Genomic DNA, 24850 nt, shown 5'->3' with positions numbered 1-24850 from the left:
TACAAAGTTATATTACATATAAAAATTCTACACACTATATACACACACACACACATACATATATACACACACACACAGCATTTTCTCTGCTACTTGAAGAAAAAGTTATATATAGATTTATTCTAATATATATATTACGGATACATCTTCTATTTCTTCTAAGTCTTCAGGTTTTGCCAATTTGTAATTTTACGAACTAGCTTGCTGAATAAAGTAATTAATTAAGATTTGATTTAAATAAGATGCATTTCTATTATTTTGCTGCTTTCTATTCCCTCAGAGCAGGGAACCCTAAAATCACATGGGTTACATCATCATGTTTGATTATGTACACTGTAGAGTCCATAAATAGGAGTCCAGCTTTACATACAACTTTTGCTGATATAAGTCACACTGTAAATTTCTAGGACGGGGATAGGTCATCAAAAGACATCTGGAATATGGCAAGCATTTATGGAACTCCGCTGTTGAAATCTCAGGACACTTGATGACAGATAAATGATGAAATCCTGGCCTTACTGAGTCAATGGCAAAACTCCCATTCACTTCAGTAGAGCCAGGATTTCACCCCAAGAATCTCCATGTGTCACTGCAACTTCAGAGTAGATAGTGGACAGCTAAACATAAAAATTGGCATGGTTTTACAGAAAATCAGGGATTCCAATTAAGGGTGTGTGAGGTTTTGAACAATTATGTAGTTTGTTGGAGAAAAAACAGTGCCAGATCCTCAGCTGGTTATCATTCAGCAGAGCACCCACTCAAGTCAATGGAGTTATGTCAATTTACACTGAGGTTATAGACTCCTAATACCTACTGCAAAAGAAATGGTTAGATTAGGTAGTTTCTAGCATATATACTATTGGCTCCATACAGGCTTAGTGCTTCAGATAGATTATTTACTTGGACTTCTCCAAGCTTATTGTTCCCATGGTCCATTTTTGGAATCTTGTGCTGGTTTCACAAACCCAAAATGTTTAAAGAAGCTATAACTAAATTCTGGACTGTGAACCCGGATACATGCTTTACAAGGTACAGGGAGCTAAAACTATTAGATACACAAAACTTGTGCTCAATTCTTGACTATCTCCAAAGACCAATGGGAAGGAGGGAAAATGTGGATCTAAGTAGGTAGTAAATACAAAATAATAAATAAATTAAAAAAATATAAAGTCACTGATAATTTTCTGTAAAAAGCAACAGAGTCCTGTGGCACCTTTAAGGCTAATAGATGTATTGGAGCATCAGCTTTCGTGGGTGAATGTCTACTTTGTCGGATGCATGTCATCCGATGCTCCAATACATCTGTTAGTCTTAAAGGTGCCACAGGACTCTCTGTTACTTTTTACAGATCCAGACTAACACGGCTACCCCTCTGATACTAGATAATTTTCTGTCACTAACATACAGATCCCAACTCTGAAGATTATTAAATAATAAGAGTATTACTAGACCAGTTAAAAACAAACAAAAAAACCCTGCCCTACATTTTAACCCATTTATCAGAGTCTAAAAAATAATTCCAATTAAACATCTGTATTGAACCAATAGGACTGACAGGCTGGGGATCTGCACGAGGGCGATGACTTTCTGTGCCATGATACAGTGCATGTTGCAGAATGGAATGAACACGAGCAAGCACTCAAAGAAAAACCAAGCATTACAAATCCAGAAAATTTGGACTTACACTTAAGTTATACTTAAAAGAAATGCAAACACATTAAGGATGAAAATAAATAATCTTAACAGTCATCTGTAGCAAGGTCAGACAATACCACCACTTACGTTGTAGGGATTTTAGTATTTGTGGTCTCAGATTAGCTGCATCTTTAAAAATAGTTTTCATTAGTTTCCCCTCTCATCTTACAGGGCAGAGTTAAGGTTATTTATGAACCTTAATTACATCTCAAATCTTGATGTAGTCCTTTTGTCTTAGAATTTCCCTTTTTTTATTACAAAAATGTCATACACAAACACTAAACAAGAAATCCAAAGCGAATGCTACCATAAGATATTTCTAATTGTTTTAAGATATGTATCAGCGTTTTTAAAAAATTGTATCTTCTCTATATGGAAAGTTTGAAGATTGTGCTATGATGTTACTAAGATTATTTGGGACAAAAAAAATCTAACGTTAAATTACTTCAAGAACCCATTTTTAAATTAATTATAACTCAATTCTGGATATACTTAAATTTTCTGAGCTCAAAGAGGAAGCACTAAATTTTGGAGAGAATATTCTGTATATTTAACACATAAACAAGGTTGAATCTCTGCTCTAAGTGCAAAACAGAAAACATGTTTAACTATGGAGCCACGTCTGACATCTTCATAATACTAATGAAGACATCCCACTTAGAGGTGGGTTCCGCTTTGGATGTCTTGTAATAAGTGAGAAAGATGTAAAGAAACCCTTTTTACACTCTCAGTTTTCCCTCATTATAAATTCTGAGGTTTTGTATGACATCTATAGATTGGGAAAAATGAATTTGAGCTATTGGTTTATCTAGGATTTCCATGCCATTTTGGGGTGAAATTTAAAAGAAATTTAATCTTCTAATGAAAAAATTAAGAAAGGAGAACAAGACATAAAAATCTTGTAGCTCATTAGCTCTTCTGGCAGGGGCAATAGGTATCAGGGAGGCTGCCTTATGCAAGAGAAAATGTAAGTGATAATCACTAATGTACTCAAAGGAACAAAGATGAATAAAAATTAAACTGATTTACAAAAATCATCATTTAAATTAAATACAGTTTTATTTTAAAACATAAACCTATTTAAAATTAAATTTGAAATAGACAATCTGTGTTAAAGCCTAAATCTATTATGATCTATTAAAATCATTTAAACTAAATACAAAAATATTAATTATGTATATTTTTTATGTTTGCCACCAAGTTTTAAAGAAAGTCAAACCTTTGAACTGGTGCAAGTCACTGGCTAAGCATCTGGAACCAGAATCTGACGACGCGCTAAACCAGCTTTTGACACTAGTAGCCTCTACTGCTGGTGCACAGAGAATAATTTCTTCATTACACTTTATTCAACTAGTTACGTTTAATGACTAATTCATTCAAAGCTAAGAAGCCAAGAGGGTTTGAAAAACCAGGAAAACTTGTTTTCCTCGTCCAATGAATAAAAACCAGGTGTGAGACGATGAGCGTTACAAATTTTAAAATCCTAAAGGACACAGTAACCCAAAATAATCAGTTCAATTGACTAACTACAGATACTTATTTTGTTGGATAAATCAGTTAGTTTTAAATGCAAAAAATGTTTTGATAAGCTTTTGTTAAACTTTCTTATGTATTCATGACTTTTAAACTCATTTTATGTATGAAAAAAATTTAAATGTTTTAATTTAATTTGAATTTCCATCCAAATAGAGTTTCACACAAGTAAAAACAATCTAGTAAATAAGAAATACATCATTCACTGTTTTCTAACATAATGAAATAATGTAAAAATTAAGAATTTGAATAAACATAAGATAAGCTATATAACTGCTTACATAAATGTGTATAAATATAGTGTATCCTCCTAATTAGCAAAGAGCGACACTGAATTTAGTGTGAAGTCTATATTTAGTCGCAAATCTACATGTTTTAATGGTTACCAACAAATGAGAAATAACCTTCCTTCAGGAAAATAATTAAGCAGTACAAATGCAAAACATGATTAAAATCAATTATTTAAATCAAGATTTCCAGCATGCGGATTTAAATCATGCTTAAAATCAGTGATTTATAATCAATCCATCCTGAAGGAAGGGTCAATTATTTTGTTCAACATTGGATTCTAATACCATCTATCACAGTGGAGTGAAATTTGGCCTGTTAAGTTATGAATTCAGGGAAGACTAGAGAGCCTTGTACATGGCTAAACATTTTTCCATTCTGGGGGTTGCATGAAACATTTGGCCATTTTGGGGGGGTTCCAATAGATCCTGCTGAACAATGGAAATTCTGTACCTAATCAGAGAAAATATGTATCCCCATATCTTTATTTAATACACCTCTACCTCGACAGAACGCTGTTCTCTGGAGCCAAAAAAATGTTACCGTGTTATAGGTGAAACCGTGTTATATCGAACTTGCTTTGATCCACTGGAGTGCGTATTTATGTTATATCGGGTCGCATTATATCGGGGTAGAGGTGGTGTTTCCTCTCACTTTTTTCTGTAGTTATTTCATATACTATTATTTGAAAACATTTATCTTGCACTATAAATTTAAATCTCTCTCTATAACCCAAAGAGACAGGCCATGAAGGTCTGTTTTAATTATATGGTAATTTTTTGTCATTACATCAAAACTGCCAAAATTAATGTAACTGAAATAATCAATTAATTTTTTCCCTTAATCAATATGCCCTCCATGAAAACTTACATTTTCTATTGTGTATTTCCAAAGCTTGTCTCAAGTCTACAGTGGCTCTTCCTAATAAAACATCAGCTTTTAAAGTGTGATGGCTCCACACTCGAAATTCCAACGTAGTCTGTGGAGTCACATTCCTGTATATAAAATATATTTTTTTAAATTAAGCTGTAGGTACTCATCTTTCATTATTATAAATGTATTATCTATTTTAATCAGTTTTTCCATAACTACTGTAATTACTGGTAGTGACTAAGGTTTATTTTATTTTTTAAAAGCTATATCACAAAAGCACCATGAAACAGAAAAATCAACGTAACATCTCAAACACAGATCAGGACTAAGGTATGTTATTACAATAGTGTGAAAATACTTGGGAGCATAACTACTTACATTAAACACAGATTTCAGTTATGCATCAATTTTACAGTTTTTTGTTTTTTAAAAAATTCATTTTCCCCCCCATACAGAATTTTAAATACAAACTTATTTCCAATATTTGTCAATAGAAAAAAAATGCTAGATTTGATTTTCAGCTTGTATCATTAGAGAGAACGCTGAATAGCCACCATTGCTCAGATGCCCTCAAACATACTAAGTTATGAATTGAACACACACACAATATACAATATTAAAAACAATTTTAAAAAATGCTCTGAAAATTAAAACAAAAAACCCACCCCAAGTGATGAGACTAAAATACACATTGGAGGAAAGAGGCAAGGTAATCAAAATGGAACAAACAGTGGTTATATTACAAACACTTTTGGGGGAAAGTTTTGGGTTTTTTTAAAAGTTGGGAGAAATTAGCTAAGATATCAGGGGAAGCAAATGACCTTGCGTAAACACTGCAGACCATTGTGATGACATTGATGTAATTTTCTTTTAGCTGGGTTTTTAGTAGATCTGTGTTACTTACAACTTGTTCTGAATGAAGCAGCATATTTGCTCATTCGTTTTAGTAACCATGATCTATGTTGTCTGCCTACAATATGTTCATCTATTAAAGAATTACTTTACATTACTTATTTACATTACTTTAAAGAAAATCAATAGAGCTAGTTTAAAGTTTTGAACAATGTTGGCCCCATGCTGTATTTGAGATCTTGTTTTGAAGGATACCTATGGGATGGTCTAGACAGTATTTGGTCCTGCCATGCGGGCAGGGGACTGGACTCGATGACCTCTCGAGGTCCCTTCCAGTCCTAGAATCTATTAATCTATTCTTGGGATCCCACATTGTCTTTAATTGGCAGGCAATCAGGTGTGAGAGGATGAGCACTACAAATTTTAAAATCCTAAAGGACACAGTGACCCAAAATAATCAGTTCAACTGACTAACTACAGATACTTATTTTGTTGAATAAATTAGTTAGTTTTAAATGCAAAACATGTTTTGATAAGCTTTTGTTAAACTTTCTTATGTATCCATCAGTTTTAAACTTATTTTATGTATGAAAAAAATTTAAATGGTTTTGGTTTTTTTACTTGATTTGAATTTCCATCCAAATAGAGCTTCACACAAGTCACAAGTAAAAACTGCTTGATTGCCTGCCAATTAAAGACAATGTGGGATCCCAAGAATAGGTATCCTTCAAAACAAGATCTCTATCCAGCAACATGATTTCTGTTTGTCTATGGGTGAGAACAAGATTACTGATGCATCCAGCTGGCAACATCCTGTAAGCATTCCTACACAGCATGGACTGAGCTGAACACAGTCCATAGTGCAAGAGATATACAGGCGTACATCAAGTGCATATAAAGATATCCCACTCCTGTTTAGAAATAATCTTGCCAAGACACCTCATATACACATTGAGCAACAACAGTTATTTTAGGACAAATATTGCCATTAGATAAATGCAACTTTCAATTAAATTAAAGGAAGTTGTGTGTATGCAGCCAACAGCAGAGTTTGGTAAATATTTGTCTCTAATGTTTGATTAATAAATTATATTTTACAAAGTTAGAAAAAGCTTTTCTACTTACACAGTTAACTGTTCATCCCATTTTGGATTTGAAGAACTATTTGATTTTGCTGTTTTCTTGATTTCTCCATCTGCAGCTAATTCTGTATAAATGGCTGTTCCAAACCAGTTCTTTTTCCTTTTCAGTTTGGCACTAGAAACTAACAAACAAACAAAAACAGATTGTTTATAATTACTGGAGCACACTTCTTGCTGAAAAACAACAAAATTACTATCTAAAGGATCGATTCAGTAGAAATTGCATGAAAGAACAACCTGACTCCTCATCTTTTCAACCTCTGCTTAGTGCTGAACAAATCTGGCTCCCCAAATGAACCCTTTAAAGTCTACCCACAGGACACTTTCACAGAAGTACAAAAATGACTTGAAGTCATTGTATCCCAGCCCTCTACCAAAGCAATAATCATATTTCAAAGAGCAAACTCATTTTGCTAGGTAACAGCAGTATCATTTCCAAAGATATTGTAGATGTAGCTAAGATAGATGAGGCATGTTCCCTTAACCACAGGTAGGTAATTTCAAGATAGGCATTCTGCAACATGATTAGCAAACCTGTGCAACTACTAAGAGAGAAAAAAAAATCAGTCTTCTGGGTTTCTCTTTGTTCATTCCCCCACCCTTTCTACTTTCCTTCTCTCTCTTCCAACTCTTCTTTTAAGTGCAAACTATTAAGTATGACATGCATCAGTAATTGACCTGGGCAAGTTCAATACAGGTTTTAAATTAGGTGTGATCATGGGGATCACAAATTTTTAAGACCACTTATGCACATTTCAGAATCCTACTCTATCACAGGCCCAGCTGCATCTACACGGAGCAAGTCTTGGTCAATACCTGGCCTACTGGAATTCGTGAAGCCGAAATCTTCTATTCTATATAGGTTTTTATACCGCACTACTCATCGTAATATCTGAACGCCTTCCAATAATGCACTAAACAACGTGACTACACATCTGTCACAAGTTGTTTGCTTTCTCATCCTCTCCTTATTGGGGAGAAGCTCCTAAATCAGCCTGCAGAAATCAAAAGTTCTCTCTTACATTTTCACCAGCTCTGCAGCTGCTCTAAAAAGTCTGTATGTAGCGAGGAAATATCCAGTATCCTTAGCAGAGGCCTGGATACTCTCCAGGCCCAGTTCATTAGTGTAAGTTCCTCTCCAGAAGGCTGCTCTGTCACTTCCTCACTCAGACAAAATAGTGTGCCTTCCTCTAATCAGGGGCAGTTCCAGGCACCAGCGCAGCAAGCACGTGCCTGGGGCGGCCCACCAGTCCCTGTGAGGGTGGCAGTCAGGCTGCCTTCGGCAGCATGTCTGCAGGAAGTCCGCCGGTCCCGCGGATTCGGCAGCAGGTACGCCGAAGCCGCGGGACCGGCGGACCTCCCGCAGGCATGCCGCCGAATTGGCGTGACCAGCGGATCGCCTGCAGGCGTGCCGCCGAAAGCCGCCTGACTGCTGTGCTTGGGGCGGCAAAACACATAGAGCCGCCCCTGCCTCTAATTTTCTTATAACCATCAATGAAAGCTGCCAACGTTTTAAGTTATTTTCCACACACAATATTTTAAAAATAAGCTGACAGCCTGGGTCCACTAGGCTTATAGGATCCAGACACTTACATGTACCTGCAGACAAATGTTAGGTATTTTACAGATCTCTTCCTCCTCCACCACCCATATCTCAGCTGGTCCTCCAAACCACCCCTATCCTCAGCTAAAAGGGTTGAGGACTTTTAGCTGTTGGACTGTATAACACTCCTCTGCTCCCTCTCACTATGGTGTGTCCTTCTCTTAGGATAGGTGAGAGGCAGTTGGACTGGAGCTGATGGAAAGGGAAATAAGAGAAGGCCCGTCATGAGATACTCCTGGATCACAGAACCGTGAAGCGTGCCAGATTTCTATGAAGCATGTTTCAGTTACCACCAGAATATTCAGGATGGGATTTTCCAAAGAGTCTAAAGGGATCTAAAGCACCCAGCTTCAACTGAATTTCAATGAGAGTTGTACACTTAATCCCTTTAGTGTCTTTTGATAATTCTACCCTTATTCCTATGTTTGCTTATATCATAAGGGGAAATGTAGCCTGACCCTACAAACAGAGACTTGAATCACTAGAAAAATAAACCTAGGGAAGATACTTTCTTCTGAAAATTCTGTAAAAATTATATTTTTACTTGTACAGAGAGCCTGGGCAGCCCTTTCACATTTGCACGTATTTTTTGCCATTTTAAAGTGGGAACTGCAACACTGGCATATTACGACTATATCTGAATTTTAACAAGCTTTAATGTAGGCTCCTTTCATAGATTCCAATCCCAGACGGGTCCATTGTGATCATCTAATTTGACCTCCTGTACAACACAGATCACAGAATTCTTTACATCAGTCTTCACTGCAGATGACAGGAGGGAGATTCCCACATATGAGACATTCTTTGTAGGTGACAAATCTGAGTAACAGTCCCAGATTGATGTAGCAATAGATGAGGTTTTGGAACAGATTGATGTATTTGACAGTAATAAGTCACCAGGACCAGATGTCACCAAATTAAATTAATAGGCAACAGGTTTAAAACAAGTTGCTGATTCCCTAGAAATCCCTCTACAGCAGTGGTTCCCAAACTTTTACAGCCTGTGAACCCCTTTCACTAAAATGTCAAGTCTTGCGAACCCCCTCCTAAAAATTAATATTTCCAGGGATTTTCTCCTTTACCTGAGTATAAATTATAAAAGCAGTGATCTTGGAAATATTTGTTTTTATGACATGCTTATTACACACTATTTATTATTATTTATCATTACTGTATTTTTATTACATTATGAAAACGGCAACACTCTTCCAAGATCTCACTTTCGTAGCTTGTATCACTTGAATAAGCCTGTTATAAGACAAGGCTCATAGGTTTCATCAAGGAGTATCAGATGTGAAACAGCATGAAGATATTTAAGAAACCAACTCAAAGAGTTCCTCCTACACAAGCATTCAGGTCTTGAGCAGTCCAGGCAAACAACGCACGTTACAACAAAGCTTAAACTTGTTCTTAATAATTTTAAAAACAATACTAGCTGCCTATTTAATTTTAAAAAGCAAAAAATATCCACCTCCCTTTCCTTTTCTTATAAGGAGTCTTGAAGTTTAAATCTCCTCAGTGTGATAGATACGCTTGCTTTGATCTGCTTAGCTCTTGGAAGTCCAGGGGCTCCAGGCTGCTGGCCCCGTGCCGGGGTCCCTAGGGACAGCTCTGTCCGCCATTAGGAAATTTTTCCCCGAGAACCCCCTGTAACATTTCGTGAACCCCCAGGGGTTCACGAACCCCAGTTTGGGAACCCCTGCTCTAGAGAAGGGGTTCCCAAACTTGCTTCGCGGCTTGTTCACGGTAAGCTCCTGGCGGGCCGCGATACGCTTCGCAGGGCTTTGGATCTGTGCTCTGGCTCCGCTCCAGCTCCAGGCAAAAACCTGCAGTTCCACTGCTCCAGAGCTGCTCTGCGCTCCAGCTCCGGGCTCCGCTACCAAGTCCTGAGTCGTTTTGTTTTCCTGAGCGTCAGCAGGTATGGCCGCTCGCAGCTCCCAGTGGCCGTGGGGCCAAAATAGCTTGAGTGTCAGTAACATACTCTTGAAAATGCCCTGAAAAAAGAAGGGAAGACCAGCAAGGGTTCCTTGCTAGCAACCATAGAAAAAGAACTGGATGTAGAGGAGCTGCAAAAGTGGCTTGTGCCTGACCCATGTCTAAACTTGGGATCTCTGTCTTAATGCAGCTTTATTGATGGAATTGTGATTTCTGTGGCATTGAGGGTTTGGGGTTGGGATTTAAATCACAGAAAAATAAAACAAATCTTATTTTCATGTGACTGCAGTTGGTCATTAAACACAGACTTTTTCATATGCCGCTGTCCATAATCCTGTTTGCATAGTCTGTAGTCTAGAGCAGAGCAATCTGAAAGATTTATATGAAGAACACACACATAGATAAGAATTCTAATTCCTGCATTAACAGAAGTAAGTTTGAGTTGTTTTTCAAACTCATATGTTTAAGTCAAGAGAACTCTTCGTTCTGTGAAAGATTTTTCACAGACGGTTCAGCTGATCAATAGCAGCCTCTGCCTGAGCACTAGCAAACTCATTTTTATAATTTGTTTGTCTTTAAATTGGTGGAGACCAATTTGGATATTTATAAAAAAACTTATTAGATGACATTTAATTTCAAGTCTGTTGGGATAAAATCTGATCTCTCATGTATAAAAGCATGTCCACTAGCATGATTTTTGTGCTTTGTAATATAACTTCTAAAACCTCAGCTATCTGAAGCAGGGTTGGTTTTGACACCTAATGTCCATCCTTGGGTTATATCCAAGTATACCTAATGAGTTTTTGGCAGCAATTTTGTGCACTTGTAGAATGCGAATAATTTTTTATCCACAGCCAGGAATAAACTTTTTCTTTAGAATAATTATCAAAATACTTGGCCTTTTTTTCCCCTAGATCTGTCCGTCTATCAGATATTCAAACTTCCTACTCGAAATCTGTTTTCTAGGAATCTAAGGTTGTATTTTGGCAACAGTATGTGTAAACACCCCAAATACAGGAATTTAAAGTCTGCATGCTCACAAGTACTATAGTTACTTATTTAGGAAACTTCTTATATGTCACCAGCACTCTGTTGCCATCAGTAGCATAAATAGTATTTTCTAAACTTCTTCTAGCATAGTGAATAATCTTTAAATTTTACCAGGTTCTTCTATTACAGTAGAGGATTCCTGTGATGAAGGTCTGAAATGCCCCACCCTACCAACCTTTATGTAAAGACCTTTCCTTTCTAATCTGAGAGAGGGAAGGGAGCATATTCTCTCCCACTATTTGAATTCGGTTTCCCCTAACTCTTATTGTTGTTCTGTTCTCTTTTCAGTAGTTTATCGGCATTGTCTTGGAGATGCTTCAGGGAGTTAAAAATTGGCCAAATTTGAATTTGAAATGCTGTTTCTAAATGATTTGACATAGTATAAATAAAAGGGGCTGACATGGGAGCACTCTGTGCTATGAGAGGCTGAAGGTGGCACCATAGCGTGTGAAGAGTGGAGCGGTGCCACATCTTTAGGCAGCTCCATCGGTGCCATGACAGAAGAGGTAGGCTTCTGTTTGCCTCTCCACTTCGAGGCCACTGGCTTTCACGGTACATGTAGTACCAGAGGATTCCGGTGCCTCATATGTACTCAGCTGTGGTGTGGTCGGTACCGAGGATATAAAATGAGCCGGAGATAGTTTCTTTTTCGGTGGCTCTTTAAGAGGGGAGGTTGATGCTCTTTTTCTCGCTGCCTTTTTGGGGGATTGAGCCTTCCTCTGTGAGGAGGGTGAAAAATGTCTTTCAGAAGGAGTCTTAGGAGACCATTGTCCATAGAGGGTCTGCTGTCCGGGATTGGATGCCAGGCACAGGGACTTCTCCATCAGGATAAGTTTAAGACATAGGGCTCTGTCCTTCCTGGCGCGACCCTTTAAGTTGCTGCAATGAGAGCACTTTTGTGAGATGTGTATCTCAACTAGGCACCAGATGCACTAAGAGTGTCAGTCAGAGACCAGGATCGCATCCCGGCAGGAAAGACAGCACTTAAAGCCTGGTGAACTGGGTATGGCCCAAACTGTAGCGGTTCAGCCCTAAGGGGTATTCAAACTTGAAGGAAAGGAAAGGGAAAAGGGGAGAAAGGGATAACTAAATCTAACAAGCGTACTGAAGACTATTCTAATCCTAAAGATAACTATCAATTTTAATACTGTGGGGAGCTCGGTCTCAAGCTGAGGATGGTTGAGAAGGAACTGAGGGGAGTCTGGTCACATGGCCCTAGATAGGTGCCAACAACAGCACGAGACGGGGAGAGTATATGCACAACCCAGACGACCACTGCGGCTGAAATTCTCCAATCAAAGGCACAGGGACACACATTCACCTCAAGTGAAGCACCCACAGAGACGCTTCTCAAAGAAGAAGTGGGTGCCTTCTTCTAGTTCCAGGTGCTTATCCCATAGTGACTTCCACCAGTTCAGTGATTTGAACTTCTTTAAAATTTTGTCAGCAAACATGTACTGTTTGAATATTATTTTTATTTAATTTAAATGATTTTAAAAGATTACAAATGTAGGCCTTAAGAGAGGTTGTCAATTCAAATTTAATTTTAAAAGAGGTTTATTTTTCGAAAAGAAAAAAAGTATTTTAATTTAAATTTTAAAAAATCTATTTTTTTTAAAGATTGATTTTTATTCACCATAGGAAGTATGAGGGCACTTGGGACACAGAGACAGTTCCAACAGACACTGGTGGCCAAAATATTCTGATCATAAGTTCATGCACCAAGAACGGAATCTATACGGAAAAAAATCGCTCGAAGAAAGTTTAGATCTCCAACTCATCTGATGCTCTATGTATTAAATTAATTGGAGAACATAACATAAAAACGGCCATAGTGGGTCAGTCCAAAGGTCCATCTAGCCCAGTATCCTGTCTACCAACAGTGGCCAATGACAGGTGCCCCAGAGGGAGTGAACTAAACAGGTAATGATCAAGTGATTAATCTCCTGTCATCCATCTCCACCCTCTGACAAACAGAGGCTAGGGACACCATTCCTTACCCATCGTGGCTAATAGCCATTAATGGACTTAATCACCATGCATTTATCCAGTTCTCTTTTAAACGCTGTTATAGTCCTAGCCTTCACAACCTCCTCAGGTAAGGAGTTCCACAATTTGACTGTGCGCTGTGTGAAGAACTTCTTCCTTTTATTTGTTTTAAACCTGCTGCCTATTAATTGTTTAAACCTGCTGCCTATTAATTTCACTTGGTGACCCCTAGTTCTTGTATTATGGGAATAAGTAAATAACTTTTCCTTATCTACTTTCTCCACATCACTCATAATTTTATATACCTCTATCATATCCCCCCTTAGTCTCCTCTTTTCCAAGCTGAAGAGTCCTAGCCTCTTTGATCTCTCTCCTCATATGGGACCCTCTCCAAACCCCTAATCATTTTAGTTGCCCTTCTCTGAAGCTTTTCTAGTGCCAATATATCTTTTTTGAGATGAGGAGACCACATCTGTATGCAGTATTCAAGATGTCGGCGTACCATCGATTTATATAAGGGCAATAATATATTCTCAGTTTTATTCTCTATCCCCTTTTTAATGATTCCTAACATCCTGTTTGCTTTTTTGACCGCCTCTGCACACTGCATGGACATCTTCAGAGAACTATCCACGAGGACGCCAAGATCTTTTTCCTGATTCGTTGTAGCTAAATTAGCCCCCATCATATTGTATGTATAGTTGGGGTTATTTTTTCCAATGTGCATTACTTTACATTTATCCACATTAAATTTCATTTGCCATTTTGTTGCCCAATCACTTAGTTTTGGGAGATGATGTTCTATAGCAATGTCACAAATTCAAAAGCTAGCAACTTTTCAAATTAGACTAAATTACGGTCCTGAGTAGATTACACCTGAGTCCAGTAAAATAAGCTTTTTTTATTTGCTATGTTATGCCTCAATATCCTGCAAATAAATATCACAATGCTATAATCACCATCTCATCCTCCTCACTGCAGTTTCTCCCACCATAATTCTGCATACACCCCAGCTTCCTCCACACGTCTCCCCACAGTTGCTCTCCCCACTCCGAACCCAATACAAATAATCCAACTCCATGCCCCCCATAGCCTCTTCCCCAAGGCCTACTCAACACAAAAATATTCATTCTAAAATGTGCATAAAGCATTCTTTTCTAAAGCAAACCTGAACCATTAAAACTAGTTAAGAGTGGATCAGAAATATGGCACATTGTTTCTTTGAGTGGCCACAAACCTGGAATGAGCCTAAAATTATGCTTCACATGAACAAAAAAAACAAAGGAAGACAAGCCAAACAATAGCTATTCATCCACCTCAGAAAAAAACAGCTAATCCATATAAAAAGCACTCTCAAAACAACAAAATTGCAAGTCTCTATATCATAAACTGTTCAGGAAGGACAGGCAGGGCAGAAAAGGTGGGGGAGTTGCATTGTATGTAAGAGAGGAGTATGACTGCTCAGAGCTCCGGTATGAAACTGCAGAAAAACCTGAGAGTCTCTGGATTAAGTTTAGAAGTGTAAGCAACAAGGGTGATGTCGTGGTGGGAGTCTGCTATGGACCATCAAACCAGGGGGATGAGATGGATGAGGCTTTCTTCTGGCAACTAGCAGAAGTTACTAGATCGCAGGCGCCGATTCTCATGGGAGACTTTAATCACCCTGATATCTGCTGGGAGAGCAATACAGCGGTGCACAGACAATCCAGGAACTTTTTGGAAAGTGTAGGGGATAATTTCCTGGTGCAAGTGCTGGAGGAAACAACTAGGGGCAGAGCTCTTCTAGACCTGCTGCTCGCAAACTGGGAAGAATTAGTAGGGGAAGCAAAAGTGGACGGGAACCTGGGAAACGGTGACCATGAGATGGTTGAGTTGAGGATCCTGACACAAGGAAGAAAGGAGAGCAGCAGAATATGGACCCTGGACTTCAGAAAAGCAGACTTTGACTCCTTCAGGGAACTGATGGGCAGGATCCCCTGGGAGAATAACATGAGGGGAAAGGAGTCCAGGAGAGCTGGCTGTATTTTAAAGAATCCTTATTGAGGTTGCAGGAAAAAAAACATCCTGATGTGTAGAAAGAATAGTAAATATGGCAGGCGACCAGCTTGGCTTAACAGTGAAATCCTTGCTGATCTTAAATGCAAAGAAGAAGCTTACAAGAAATGGAAGATTGGACAAATGACCAGGGAGAAGTATAAAAATATTGCTCAGGTACGCAGGAGTGAAATCAGGAAGGCCAAATCGCACTTGGAGTTGCAGCTAGCAAGAGATGTTAAGAGTAACAAGAAGGGTTTCTTCAGGTATGTTAGCAACAAGAAGAAAGTCAAGGAAAGTGTGGGCCCCTTACTGAATGAGGGAGGCAACCTAGCGACAGAGGATGTGAAAAAAGCTAATGTACTCACTGCTTTTTTTGCCTCTGTCTTCACAAACAAGGTCAGCTCCCAGACTGCTGCACTGGGCAACACAGTGTAGGGAGGAGGTGACCAGCCCTCTGTGGAGAAAGAAGTGGTTCGGGACTATTTAGAAAAACTAGACGAGCACAAGTCCATGGGCCGGATGCGCTGCATCCAAGGGTGCTAAAGGAGTTGGCGGATGTGATTGGCCATTATCTTTGAAAACTCATGGCGATCGGGGGAGGTCCCGGATGACTTGAAAAAGGCTAATGTAGTCCCCATCTTTAAAAGAGGGAAGGAGGAGGATCCGGGGAGCTACAGGCCAGTCAGCCTCACCTCAGTCCCTGGAAAAATCATGGAGCAGGTCCTCAAGGAATCAATTCTGAAGCACTTAGAGGAGAGGAAAGTGATCAGGAACAGTCAGCATGGATTCACCAAGGGCAAGTCATGCCTGACTAACCTAATTGCCTTCTATGAGGAGATAACTGGGTTTGTGGATGAGGGGAAAGCAATGGATGTGTTATTCCTTGACTTTAGCAAAGCTTTTGATACGGTCTCCCACAGTATTCTTGCCAGCAAGTTAAAGAAGTATGGGCTGGATGAATGGACTATAAGGTGGATAGAAAGCTGGCTAGATTGTCGGGCTCAATGGGTAGTGATCAATGGCTCCATGTCTAGTTGGCAGCCGTTATCAAATGGAGTGCCCCAAGGGTTGGTCCTGGGGCCAGCTTTGTTCAATATCTTCATTAATGATCTGGAGGATGGCATGGACTGCACTATCAGCAAGTTTACAGATGACACTAAACTGGGAGGAGTGGACACGCTGGAGGGTAGGTATAGGATACAGAAGGTCCTAGACAAATTAAAGGATTGGGCCAAAAGAAACCTGATGAGGTTCAACAAGGACAAGTGCAGAGTCCTCCACTTAGGACGGAAGAATCCCATTCACTGTTACAGACTGGGGACCGAATGGCTAGGAAGCAGTTCTGCAGAAAAGGACCTGGGGTTACAGTGGACAAGAAGCTGGATATGAGTCAACAGTGTGCTCTTGTTGCCAAGAAGGCTAACGGCATTTGGGGCTGTATAAGTAGGGGCATTGCCAGCAGATCGAGGAATGTGATCATTCCCCTCTATTCGACATTGGTGAGGCCTCACCTGGAGTACTGTGTCCAGTTTTGGGCCCCACGCTCCAACAAGGATGTGGAAAAATTGGAAAGAGTCCTGCGGAGGGCAACAAAAATGATTAGGGGGCTGGAGCACATGACTTCTGAGGAGAGGCTGAGAGAACTGGGATTGTTTAGTATGCAGAAGAGAAGAATGAGGGGGGATTTGATAGCTGCTTTCAATTACCTGAAAGGGGGTTCCAAAGAGGATGGATCTAGACTGTTCTCAATGGTACCAGATGACAGAACAAGGAGTAATGGTCTCAAGTTGCAGTGGGGGAGGTTTAGGTTGGATATTAGAAAAAACTTTTTCACTAGGAGGATGGTGAAGCACTGGAATGGGTTACCGAGGGAGGTGGCGGAATCTGCATTCTTAGAGGTTTTAAGGCCTTGCTTGACAAAGCCCTGACTGGGATGATTTAGTTGGGAACTGGTCCTGCTTTGAGCAGGGGGTTGGACTAGATGACCTCCTGAAGTCCCTTCCAACCCTGATATTCTATGATCATTTCATTTTTGCTGACCGCACAAAGACAGCATACTTTGAACATTACAAGTGTGTAAACAAACCCTGCTAAAAATAATCAAAATATCCTGATTTATACTACAATACTTTATGCTTTTCTTTTTATCCTCGATTTTCTTTTTAAATGTCTTGTGAAACTAATTTGTATTATTTCCAAGATATTTATACATTAGTAATAAGTAAATAAGTTTGAGTAACATGGGATAATATTTTCTGAGACTGCCCTCAAACTCAGTCTATATCAATAAAGGTTACACAGTTTTTATGATACAAAGGATTGTTTACCATGAAAAAGACTACTTTCTGGGCTAATGGCCACATATTAATATATGTAATACACAGATTATTACTTACTAGTTACTTGCATCTGTAATCTTCCATTATGGTTGTTACTGGTATCAGATCTTGGTGAGGCTGTGGCCATGTCAGAAGCTAAAGCTTTAGCCTATAAAAAAGAAAAAGATTAATATGTCTATACACATACCCATGTAATTTACTTAAAAATATCCAACTTCACATGTTGTCCACAAGTATAAACTAAAATAAACTGAGAAACTAAAACAGTGAGCTTCTTTCTGTCACTAAGATATAGCAGAACAGGATCATCTTTCAGGATAGGTTGTAGATCTCTGATGATGCGCTGGAGAGGTTTTAGTTGGGGGCTGAAGGTGACAGCTAGTGGTGTTCTGTTATTTTCTTTGTTGGGCCTGTCTTGTAGGAGGTGACTTCTGGGTACTCGTCTGGCTCTGTCAATCTGTTTTTTCACTTCAGCAGGTGGGTATTGTAGTTTTAAGAATGCCTGATAGAGATCTTGTAGGTGCTTGTCTCTATCTGAGGGATTGGAGCAAATGTGGTTAAATCTTAGAGCTTGGCTGTAGACAATGGATCGTGTAGTGTGTCCTGGATGGAAGCTGGAGGCATGTAGGTAAGTGTAGCGGTCAGTAGGTTTCCGGTATAGGGTGGTATTTATGTGACCATCGCTTATCAGCACAGTAGTGTCCAGGAAATGGACCTCTTGTGTGGATTGATCTAGGCTGAGGTTGATGGTGGGATGGAAATTATTGAAATCCTGGCCCAACAAAGAAAATAACAGAACACCACTAGCTGTCACCTTCAGCCCCCAACTAAAATCTCTCCAGCGCATCATCAGAGATCTACAACCTATCCTGAAAGATGATCCTTTACTCTCACAGATCTTGGGAGACAGACCTGTCCTCGCTTACAGACAACCCCCCAACCTAAAGCAAATACTCACCAGCAACCACACATCACTGAACAAAACCACTGACCCAGGAACCTATCCTTGTAACAAACCCCGATGCCAACTCTGTCCACATATCTATTTAAGTGACATCATCATAGGACCTAATCACATCAGCCATACCATCAGGGGCTCGTTCACCTGCACATCTACCAATATGATATATGCCATCATGTGCCAGCAATGCCCCTCTGCCATGTACATTGGCCAAACCGGACAGTCTCTCCGCAAAAGAATTAATGGACACAAATCTGACATCAGGAATCAAAATACTCAAAAAACAGTGGGAGAACACTTTAACCTGTCTGGTCATTCAATGACAGACCTGCGGGTGGCTATATTACAACAGAAAAACTTCAAAAACAGACTCCAACGAGAGACTGTTGAGCTGGAATTGATATGCAAACTAGACACAATCAACTCAGGATTGAATAAGGGCTGGGAATGGCTGAGCCATTACAAACATTGAATCTATCTCCCCTTGTAAGTATTCTCACACTTCTTATCAAACTGTCTGTACTGGGCTATCTTGATTATCACTTCAAAAGTTTTTTTCTCTTACTTAATTGGCCTCTCAGAGTTGGTAAGACCACTCCCAGCTGTTTATGCTCTCTGTTTGTGTGTATATATATCTCCTCAATATTTATTCCACTCTGTATGCATCCGAAGAAGTGGGCTGTAGTCCACAAAAGCTTATGCTCTAATAAATTTGTTAGTCTCTAAGGTGCCACAAGTACTCCTGTTTTTTTTAAATATATTATAGTTAGTTTAGGCCTCAGCGTATCTTGTTATAGTAAATAATTTTCCAATGTAAAATTAAACAGGTTTACTTTTAAAACGAAAAATGAATTTACGTAAAAAACATTTTAAACCTACTGTGCACCTGCCTCACATACCGCAATTGTCCTATGATGTGTTATGAAAGGCTGTGCTTCCTCCAAATGTATGCTCACCTGCTGTATGTAAAGAAGCCATATCCACCTTCATCTATACCATGCAAACAGCCAGAACTCCTTCTGAACCCTACTCTTCATCATTATGTATCTGCGCATATCATCTCAGTTTATATTTGAATGCATGTGCATTACTTATAAAACACAGATAATTTTATCAGATATAAGTCAGTGTACATGCCATGAAGTTTTAAAAAACGTATTTCATTAAATCAAATCAAGTAAGGTTCTAAGTTGCTGCCACTTTTCTGTCTCCACCTAAGGTGCTAAGTCTTCACTCACACACACACACGCGCGCGCGCACGAAAAACTGCACTTTTTTCACTCCTTCCATGCTAGAAAATAATGGATCAACTATTTGATGACATTTTATGAAAAAAAAAAAATCATACTTTGACTCCAAAGTAATCATACCAACTTTCAACTACAAAGATAAAACTGGGAAATTTATAAGCAATCGAAAATGTCCCTTCTTAACAGAAACACATGGGGAACCTTAGCTATGAGAATTACCAATAATAAAAATGGTAATTATATTTAAAATAATCTTGAAACAGGTGTCCAGGAATCAACACCACACAAAAAAAAGTCTGGAGGATTTAGAAGTAAGTTTTCAGATCTAAAGGGGTAATTAATAAAAGTTAACTACTAGCAGGAGAGCCAGAAAATCAGTCGTGAAATTCATGGCTTGAAGAATCAACTTGTAAGTGGGAATTCAGCTGGCGAAGTGGGCCTAAATATCAATTTGTGCAAACTTTTAAATGTAAATTATCTAGCCTTTATAGATGCAGACAATATACAACATAGCATTTTCCTGAGTCTGCAGACAGTACCGTCCGAATGGCCCTGCTGCTTATCGCTTTGACTGATAACAGAGGAGGATGGGGACTGAGTAGAGTAGTAAAAACAACTTCTTTTTCCTCCTCCTACCCCACATCCTAACAGAAGCCAGGACATTGAGACACAGGTCCCTTTCCCCAATGCCCTCTTCATAGTAGCTAAGCCTCTAAATAAGGTCCAGGAACAGCATCCTGATTCAAATCTCAATATACTCTCCCTTCTCAGCAGCTAGGGGTAACCAGGGATCTGGGCTTCTCACTTCAGTATTTCTCCTGGACTGAATAGGAATCTTGGGCCTATGGCCACAGCTGTATTCATAGTACATCTCTACATGAGACAACCTTGGACTGAAACCCAATGGAAGCAATACATGGACTTTCACATCACACATGGGTCATTTTCACCCTGTGGTCTCTGACATAGCAATCCAGGGGACAATGCACAGGATAGTGATGAACTTTCAAATTTCTTCCATCCAACTTTTGACGACACTGGACATGTCCAATATTTTATGAGAGAACAATTCCCTCATCTCCAAATGCCCCCTCATGGCTGGGCACCCTAATGCCCATTGTGATGCTGTCCTACTTTCCCCACCCCCCCCCCCCCCTCGAGCCCCTAACAACTCCACAAAAAAGCTTTATTCCCTCAACAACACTCCTCCTTGGGGCTGGTTTATTACTAAAAATGTAGAGCAAACATTAAGTAACAAAAGTCCCCCAAAACAGTCCATTTATCACCTCCATGGATATAGTCCTTAAAAATCCATGACATCTAATCCATTGATGTAACATACCACACTCCAGCATCTTTCACTATATTTCACTTTTCTTTGATCCTCTCCCATCCTTCTCCCAGAACAGGTACCCCAGCTCTTCCTGCTGGAGTGCAACCCCACTCTTCCCAGCCATAACTCTATCCCGCCTCTCTGCTGGAAATTCATTCTCATCACAGGAATATTCATTACTCTCCCTGTTCCACTAACTTCTCATATCAGACTGGCCAGCAGGTAGGCCCTACTACTGTTCCCTGGCCCTCAGCCTTATGTTCCTCTGGTTCCAGCTCTCCAGCATGGAGATATCAGTGAGTAAGCTCCTTTGCTGCTCCTGCCTTCAGCCCACTCTGGCCCTCAACTCTATCTGGAAAATCAGCAGGCAATTAACTCTGCTTTCACCCCCTCCAGCCTGAGACCTCCTACAGATTTCTTCAGGGACCTCTCCCCTCTCTAATTCTCCCTCATCCTTTATAGCCCCAGGTGTTGCCCCACCCATGTAATTGGCCAAACTTGGAGCCCCTGTTCTGGCACAGGGACGCTAGACCTGCTTTACTTAAAGGAGCCAGTCATCCTGTAATAATGAAGGATTCAAACTTGATTTCTCCAGAATCAGCTGTACATAATCCAGTGCACATGCGAAGGAAGTTTCCTATATCCTTGTAACTAGCCCAATTCAGATTACCATTCCCTGGCAGTGCTATGCGTATCAAAAACTTTCAGGGCCCTAACATCCTGAAAAGTGACTATGGTTCAGACAGACGTGTTTTCTTTAAACAAGCAGGATGGCTCCAGATACTGCCTTTTCTGTCTGGAATCATCTGTCCTACATGACATTTCTACTTACCATGTACCTGGACAGAAAGAACAACAACAGAAAGACTTGGCCAACTTATGATATATTTTCATGAGTGCCTATCTTTAGATCAGTGAGGCACAGATCACATCTTTCTCCAGTAGTGACCACTAGCCTAGTTCACCAGCAACATACAAAGGGGTCTGTTGGTCTTTTGTTTATGGCTCTGAGAACAGATCATATGAGCAAGGGATGCCTTCTCAGCTACTGGAGAAGGAGGATTCTTTATGCCTTTCCTCCAAGTCTTCTGGTAACAAGAGTGCTGGTACAGCTCAGAAGAAAAAGGTTTTATCCTAAAATCTCCACATTGACCTAGAACAATATGGTTCTCAATTTTGTTGCAAATGATCAAAGCTGATCCTATTAGGAGGAGCATCTGGTCTCAGATGACCACTTAGACCCAGGTACTTTGTTTCAACTTGGGAGACCTTCCACAACAGCTTGGCTTCTGACAAGAAAGAGCTCTTTAGCTATTGTGTCTCCAGGCAGGTTGTTCATATTTTCTTGGAACAGTCACTGGAAATAAAATAGAAATGGGGGTGGGGGGAGGACAGTCTGTGGAGAATGTTGACTGATTCAGGAATGTTTCTGTCACTGCACAAACTTACAGTGGACTATTTTTGGATTCAGACTGAAGGAAAGACTCCCGCTTTAATTTTTGTCATGCAAAATCTGCTTCTGACTCTCTTGCTTGCTCCAGGGAGAAAGCATCACACTTCTAATGGCAACAAGCAGCAGGGTTCAGAATCTAATTTGGAGCAAGAATCCAAGAAGTTACCCACCTAGATTTTTTATACCCCATATATCTTAAGAAGGCTTTTTTTCAATTTCCCATACATTCATTTTCATCAACATTTCCTATACTCTGCAGTTAAAAACAACCATTCACTTCATAAGACATAAGATATAAGAATGGTCATACTGGGTCAGACCAAAAGTCCATCTAGACCAGTATCCTGTCTTCGGACAGTGGCCAATGCCAGGTGCCCCACAGGGAATGAACAGAACAGGTAATTATCAAGTGATCCATTCCCTGTCGCGCATTCACAGCTTCTGGCAAACACAAACACCATCCTTGCCCATCCGGGCTAATAGCCATTAATCCTCCATTAATTTATCTAGTTCTTTCTTGAACCCCATTATAGTCTTGGCCTTCACAACATCCTCTGGCAAGGAGTTCCACAGGTTGACTGTGCGTTGTGTGAAGAAATACTTCCTTTTGTTTGTTTTAAACCTGCTGCCTATTAATTTCATTTGGTGACCCCTAGTTCTTCTGTATGAGAAGGAATAAACAACACTTTCTTATTTACTTTTTCCACACCATTCATGATTTTATAGACCTCAATCAGATCCCCCTTAGTCATTTCTTTTCCAAGCTGAAAAGTCCCATTTTATTAATCTCGCCTCTCAATCTCTCCCCTATTAAGCCATTCCATACCCCTAAGCCCTTTTCTGAACCTTTTCCAATATATCTTTTTTCAGATGGGTGACCACATCTGCACACAGTATATAAAATATGGGCGTACCATGGATTTATATAGAGGAAATATGATATTTTCTGTCTTATCTATTCTTTTCCTAATGATTCCCAACATTCTGTTCACTTTTTTGACTGCCACTGCACATTGAGTTGATGTTTTCAGAGAACTATCCACAATAGCTGTTTCTTCAGAGGTAACAGCTAATTTAGACCCCATCATTTTATATGTATAGTTGGAATTATGTTTTCCAATGTGCATTACTTTGTATTTATCAACATTGAATTTCATCTACCATTTTGCTGCCCAGTCACCTAGTTTTGAGAGATTCTTTTGTAGAGCTTCACAGTCTACCTGGGACTTAACTATCTTGAGTAGTTTTGTATCATCTGCAAATTTTGCCACCTCACTGTAAGGGGGATCTTTTTCCAAATCATTTATGAATATATTGAATAGGACTGGTCCCAGTACAGACCCCTGTGGGACACCACTATTTACCTCTCTCCATTCTGAAAACTGACCATATATTCCTACTCTTTGTTTCCTATCTTTTAATCAGTTACCAATCCATGAGAGGACCTTCCCTCTTATCCCATGACAGCTTACTTTGCTTAGGAGTCTTTGGTGAGGGATCTTGTCAAAGGCTTTCTGAAAATCTAAGTACACTATATCCACTGGATCCCCCTTGTCCACATGCTTGTTGACCCCCTCAAAGAATTCTAGTAGACTGGTGAGGCATGATTTCCCTTTACAAAAACCATGTTGACTCTTCCCCAACAAATTATGTTCATCTGTGTGTCTGACAATCTTGTTCTTTACTATAGTTTCAACCAGCTTGCCCAGTACTAAAGTCAGGCTTACCAGCCTGTAATTGCCAGGATCACCGCTGGAGCCTTTTAAAAAATTGGCGTCACATTAGCTATCCTCCAGTCATTTGGTACAGAAGCTGATTTAAATGATAGGTTACAGACTACAGTTAGTAGTTCTGCAATTTCACATTTGAATTTCTTCAGAACTCTAGGGTGAATACCAACTTGCCCTGGTACCTTATTACTGTTTAGTTTATCAATTTGTTCCAAAACCTCCTCTAATGACACCTCAATCTGGGACAATTCCTCAGATTTGTCACCTAAAAATGATAGCTCAGGTTTGGGAATCTCCCTCACAACCTCAGCCATGAAGACCGATGCAAAGAATTCATTTAGTTTCTCCGCAATGGCCTTATTGTACTTAAGTGCTCCTTTAGCATCTCGATTGTCCAGTCTTCATCAAGCAATTCTTCATCACCATACCAATGACTTCAATTGTATGGAAACAGTCCCCATGGCGATCAGTGCTCCATCTCTGCCTCTTCATAACTTCCACAACAGGATTTACAACAACCAGACTCAGGATGAGGACCACCTATTTAACAATTCCTGTGGAGGTGTGGTCCATTCAGCGGTCGAGAGTACCCATTACCTCTTCAAAGGCATACCTTTGATAGCAGATTTACTCATCTGCCTGACTGATTTCAGTCTTTTGGGAGAGGGAGCTCAGATGGGACCTCATATGGCTTAGGGCAAATGGTTTCTCACAAAATCATAGCTTGGTATCAAGTTTGGGGGCTATGGAGAATGTAATAAATAGCTGGCCTCCTCTCCCTCCTGGG

The 24850-nt window shown here is 39.7% G+C and overlaps 1 protein-coding gene across 2 annotated transcripts in view; it reads right to left on the bottom strand.

Annotated features, from left to right (window-relative positions):
• The window catches only part of WWP1 (WW domain containing E3 ubiquitin protein ligase 1), a gene marked incomplete in the record, with an annotated part of 149162 nt that overhangs the window by 103498 nt on the left and 20814 nt on the right, over positions 1-24850 (bottom strand). For both annotated transcript variants that reach the window (XM_034763223.1, XM_034763224.1), the window contains 3 exon segments: positions 4387-4511; positions 6367-6505; positions 17394-17484. In XM_034763223.1, the coding sequence (XP_034619114.1) occupies positions 4387-4511; positions 6367-6505; positions 17394-17484 (355 nt within the window).

This window comes from Trachemys scripta, chromosome 2, assembly GCF_013100865.1.
Source record: "Trachemys scripta elegans isolate TJP31775 chromosome 2, CAS_Tse_1.0, whole genome shotgun sequence".
Taxonomy (NCBI): domain Eukaryota; kingdom Metazoa; phylum Chordata; order Testudines; family Emydidae; genus Trachemys; species Trachemys scripta.
The sequence above is the reverse complement of the archived record's forward strand: the minus strand, read 5'-3'. Positions and strand labels throughout refer to the sequence as shown.